Here is a 6,000-nt window from a genome sequence, read left to right on the forward strand (position 1 = left end):
ACTCTCTTTTCTAGGGCACAGGCCTAATATAAGCCTTACCTCAGAACACTACTAAAAGTTTTATAAGTGCTGGGCAGTCCTGGCACAAGCCTTTAATCCCAGCACTCAGGAGGTAGAGACAGGTGGATCTCTGTGAGTTTGAGGCCAGGCTGGTCTACAGAGTGAGTTCCAGGACTGCTAAGGCTACACAGAGAAACCCTGTCTCCAAAAAAAAAAAAAAAACAACAGACTTTCAGAAATGACAAGACAGGAAGTCTAGTCCCCACTGCACATCTAGGTCCTTAGGAAAAGCAGGAGTTTAGAATCTCTGTTTCCATGGCTTTTGTCTCTGTGCCCTGTGTTCTAGTCTCTATTCATAGCTTTTCCAAGGCTGCTTTAAGGTCTCTCAATACTTGGGAAACACTGTTCATTGGTGACCCTGATAGATAACATGGAGCAAGCTACACTCAAACTAGTTCAGAATTATCAGCCAGGGCCTCCCAACTCTCTGGGAGATAATGTTACACAAGTCATTAATCAGAAAACTAACTTTGGGTATAACGTTACTTGTAGTAGATTTTTAGTAGATGCAAAAAACAAAAACAAACAAAAAAATCCCTTCATGGCCTTAGAGATACCCACTTATTTTCCAATTCAATCTATCTCTTCCATATGCTGCACAGTTGATGATTTTGAATTTCATCAGTTTGTTTATGACAGGAGAAAAACACATGCTCATTTGTCTTCTTGAGGTTATGTTCACCTAGTGCATTCGTTGTCATTAATGAAAAGTTCTACATAAAAGCTTTCAAGCCCGAGATTGGCAATTTCAACACTCGAATACTCTCTTATTTTCCCTCCCCCATGTCAGCTTCCTGTCACAGGGACACTTATATGCTTACCTCCATGCACAGTTTTCATTTCTTTGCATGATTTTTTCTTTTGATTAAAAAATTTTAAGGGACCAGACAGGTAGATTGATGGCAGGTATTCTCACAAAGCTAAACTGTGCATCAGGCTGTCATAGCTAGAGAGGCTTCAAAACAGATACCGCTTTGGAACCTTTATGGGAAAAGAAAACTAATCTGTTTTCTGATGCAGTGACGGCAGGATTCAAAGTCTATCATCTTAACTGCCAGCTCCATTTCACCCTGGCAAGGCTTGCTGTTAAAGCATTTAAGTGGGGACCTGACACCCATTCTCAGCATTTCCTTTCAGTGAAGTCTCTCCTGAAGTATTTTGCAGTGTGGCATTTCGCTTTGCCTAAGCGTCCTATAAATATACATACATTTGTTGCTGGATCAAGTGGACAAGCCCGGGCATGACCATAACAGATGCACATCCCACCAACCGAAATATCCTTGACTGAGTAGTAATACTGTAAAAAAAAAAAAAAAGAGAGAGAGAGAAATGTCAGCATTGCTAAAGAGGGAGAACAGAAGAGGAGAAAAAGGGGGAAGGTCAGTCAGTTAAAACTTCACCTTTGCCTTGTCTTTCCTGAGGTGAAGTAACTCCTAGTATTGCAACTCATAGCCCCAAGAAGAAGGCCTTCAATTTGTGGTACATGCCCCTGTTGGGGATTTCTTTCTCATGGGCATTACAGTGTCCAGGCTGGAGTACCTCATTGCCACAGCAGTTTTGACCTTGAGGCTGAGTAATTTTTCAGAAAGTTGTTTTACACAGTTTCTTATAAGACAACCTCTTTAGTTATGATTCTGAGAAACTGGGTATTTGTGAATCAGAATATCCCATTTTTACTTGACAAATTTGAAGTGGAACAATACCTTTAAGGGAAACTGTGGTGGTAACAATATAATTTTTATAAAGGTTCACAAGGAATGTGGAAGGAAAAAATCATAAAGTGAAGGTTTGATGTGCAGAAAACTTGCTTTTTTATTATGTTAAAATGTTCTTACAACTGCTTTCCTATCTGAAATTAACACAAAGCTACAGTCATAGTCATTTTAAACTACCAGCTATTTTTAAGATACTATTCATAATTATAGAGCTGCACTAAATTGAAATTTTAATTAATGTGTATAACATTTTATAATCATTAGACTTTTTTAACATCATCATTTAGTATCCAAATAACCCTCTCAGGGAAAGAAAGCTCTAATATTACAAGTACATACATGAAGAAATGGCAGCTTCAGTAAGAATAAGTAATAAACACATATCTGAGTTCCCTGACTAAAAATTATTTATTATTCTATATATTTCTTTTTTTCTATTCTTCTTTGGTTTTGCTATATGCATATAGTATCATTTTTCTCATCTTTGGTTATTTGTTATAGCTAGAGTTTCAACTAATGGAACATGCTGAGAAATTTAGGTAAGTTAAAAAAAGAACAAAATCTCTCTTTACTTAACTTCATAACTTAATGACATAGATACAAATGGAGATAATTGCTCAAGAAGCCAGTGTGGTATTACTGTAGATGCTTTTAAAATTAGGAAATTCATTTTAATTGTAAGCACATATTGCTTTGCTTTTGAGTATGAAGTGATGAAATATGCTATTCTGTTTTCATTTATTTAAATTTGCATGTAGTGTTCTTTGAACTTGAGCAGTTTCGGAAAGCATATGCAATATGGCGACTCAGACTCAAGTTTAATGCCACTGTAAATAATAAATGTGTAACACAACCTCCAATCAGTCCTGCAAAAGATAATAAAAAGGAACAGTATTCTTTTTCATTGATGTTCCCTGAAATACTTGTCAAAGAAGAATACATTTCACAATATTGTTCAGACTTTTTCATGCTAAAAATAAAATTAAAGGTGATTTTTTTCAATCTGTGAAGAATCCAAACAGTGTTAAGATATAATGATTACTTCTGCATAAGGCAATTGACAATCTGGTAAAATATAATACAAAGTAAAATTGCTTTAAGTTTGGAAAATAAAAGGCACTAGAACGGCTACCATATGTTGTATGGAGATAATTAAAACCTTGGTAGTTATTCTGTGATGATGGAGAGGGTAAGCTTGGGTAGTAGGTTAATCAATAAGGAGAGAAAAACAGGAGAAGACTGATGAAGAACAGTGACACTCAGCTCACTGTGTCATTAGGAGGTTAGGTGGTAGCCATGGTCTGATCTTCATATTCTAGATTTAAGTGTTCTACCATCAGGTTCAATTTCACCCTACTGGTCCCTTCCCTATGTGTAGCCTCAGGTGTACCGTACAGCAATTGCTTTGTTATCATGGCTGTCCCTTAGGGTTCAAGGCTGAATTTAAACTATTACAATGGTTTGGCTGTGTGGGGACAGACACTACACAAATTCATGACTAGAGTATGGAGTACATAGGGGGGAAAATCAAAATTAGGAACAGCAAGCTGAGCAGATCATCCTTCTCATAACAACCTCACACTTTTCTGTTTGTTTGACTTTGAAAGAAAATACACCATTAGCTTTGGTTGTCAAAGATGTGTTGAAAAGATTCTAAGACTTTTTTTTCTTCTGTTAATTTTATTCATAAAGAATAAAAGCAGTCTATAGAATCATCTTCTCAATAGGCAGGGCTTTTTATTGTTTTAATTTTGTGGTTCATGTATCATTAATGGATCCAGAATATTTGACGAGATAGCCTGGTCTTTGGACCAGCAATATTGACATCTCTGAAACTTTCTAAGATAGTAGAATCTCATTCCTGCTCTATACCTACTGAATTAGAATGTGCTTTCCACGATAACACCAGCTATGTGTATGGTAAATATATAAAATGTATTTCCCCATGTGGGTTTTGGCCAAAAGTGTTTCAAAACCCTGTTTAAGTAGCAGCTCAGAGACAATTATAAAAATACAGATCACCTAAAGTGACAGAGATTAATGCAGTATTTTAAGAAGATTATGAACAAGATATTATGATCCCCATTTTACAAAAGAGGAAATTAAAGTTGAAAAATGTTGAAGGGCTTGATAAATTCCATGTAATTAATAGGTCACAGAGCTTGGATTTGAACAAAGCAGAGTGTTCTGGGTGTTAAAGTGTCTATTATAAATGTTCCTACAAATCACAGAACGATTTCTCTCTAGATCCTTCATCAAGTATTAAGAATATGGGTATGATGGCATTCAGGCTGCAGTGTTCTTCCCAACACTTACTCTTCTTGTGACAATGGGGTCGATTTCTCTGGGGTCTTTGTGAGCAAACATCATCAAGTCGGCATTCAAGGTTCGGATGCGCTGAAATCTCAGGCGAATATATCGAGCAGAGGTGAATTCTAGGAGTTCAGGGGAGGGATCGTCAGCACTTGGTCTCCCATTAATCAGTGAAATGTGAATCTACATGAAGCAGAAAAGGATTACATGATTAGTTTTCTTCCTGCTTTCCCCACATGGCAGATGCAGGCTTGTGTTCACACATCCAAGCGCAGCAAGTGATGGAGGTACTTATGGTCTTTCAATAGATGTCCATGTTGTAGTGTTGCTTATCTGTTACATGTTGCATATACCATATGATGTACTTATTTATAATTGTCTCTTCTAAGCCATTTCATAGTATTCCCAGAAATTAACTATTAAATCAACTATATTTTTTCTACAAAATAATGTACTATACAACAAATTTAAAAAATTATATAGTAAAAAACAAGAACAATTGGTAGGAAAATGTTAGCCATTTCTGACAAAACTAGGCCCCTGTCATGGATTAAAAATAATTCTGAACTTGAAACTCTTCCTATGACCAATGGGGAAGTATATTTCAGGGATGATATACAGGACAAAATGATAAATTTGATGGAAACTAGATAAATCTCAGCTCCCAGACAATTCAATAGATTTGTTTTTGTTATGATTTATTTATTTTTTAGTAATTGATAGACCAAGAAGACAAAAATTCACACAGGCTATAACATACTTTATAAGAAAAATGGATTATCTGAATTTGTATTAAATCTGGATGTAATGGTGACTTCTTTTTAACAAATATAATTTAGCAAATTGACATCAGAAGAAGTACAGTTTGATCAGACCATTTTCTATGTATAAATGGACCATCCCCCAAAGCACAGAAAGCTTGTGTGCGTTCACAGGACTACCTCAAGAGAAGATAATTCCTTTTCCCCTGAGAATCTCATACAATACATTTTTATCATATTTATTCCTCTTCTCAATCTTTTGAGATCTGTCCCCATTCCTTTTACCACCAAATTTTTATAGATACATAGATTTTTTAAGTCCCTCAAGTACAGTGTGCAATGCCCATTAAGTCTTGCATGTCTGACCTTCACTGGAGTATGGTCTACCCAACCAGAGACCATATCCCTAAACAAAAATGTCTCTTGCTCCCCAGCAGGTATCAGCTCCCCACAAATGAGCAGAGAATCTACTGAAGGATAGATAAACTGTTGGTTCAAATAAAATATCTACCATAAATAAAGCATGTAGGTCTTTAGTACTTTTAAGCATGACTTTAAATCATAAAGGAAAGAAAGCCAAATAATTTGCAATAAATTTGAACAAAAAAGATATGAAAGTATTATTGAAAAAATATACCAATACAACTGGCTTATCAACTCCTGATAAAATTCTATCATTTTATAATAAGGTAACTGCTTACTAAAGGTGAATTGACAAACTATTTTTCTACTGTTTAGATTGATAATCTTTCCCAATATTGAAAACGCACTTTGAGGACAAGACTAGCTTTGTATGGTCACATATTTTTCTTTTATGAGTGTAAAGCCAATTGGCACAAATACCTCAAAACTGGGCAATACATTTCAAAATGAGAAATGTACACGGTTGTTGATTTGCTATTTCACTTTGTAGAAAATAGTACAGATATTGTAACATGTATGAAATGAGCATATTTAATAGATGAAGAGTTCCCACTATTCACTCCCAAATTTCTGGGCTGGATCTGATTTTGGGATGTTGATACAGACAGTGGTGAGTCATTTAGGAGGTAATTAGATCATAAGGGTGGCATCCATGAACTATGTTCCTACATATTGAATTATGGGGAGCACTTAAAAATACTATAACCATTCTTTTGTATCCTATATAA

The 6,000-nt window shown here is 35.5% G+C and overlaps 1 protein-coding gene across 4 annotated transcripts in view; it reads right to left on the minus strand.

The window, feature by feature from the left end:
* LOC100771923 (laminin subunit alpha-2) overlaps nucleotides 1-6,000 on the minus strand; it is a 541,373-nt gene that overhangs the window by 335,202 nt on the left and 200,171 nt on the right. For all 4 annotated transcript variants that reach the window (XM_035440328.1, XM_027402872.2, XM_027402871.2 and 1 more), the window contains exons 5-6: nucleotides 4,092-4,271; nucleotides 1,268-1,357 (exon numbers count right to left, since the gene is read on the minus strand). In XM_035440328.1, the coding sequence (XP_035296219.1) occupies nucleotides 1,268-1,357; nucleotides 4,092-4,271 (270 nt within the window). The remainder of the gene's footprint in view (nucleotides 1-1,267; nucleotides 1,358-4,091; nucleotides 4,272-6,000) is intronic.

The sequence above is a fragment of the Cricetulus griseus genome, chromosome 2, assembly GCF_003668045.3.
Source record: "Cricetulus griseus strain 17A/GY chromosome 2, alternate assembly CriGri-PICRH-1.0, whole genome shotgun sequence".
Taxonomy (NCBI): domain Eukaryota; kingdom Metazoa; phylum Chordata; class Mammalia; order Rodentia; family Cricetidae; genus Cricetulus; species Cricetulus griseus.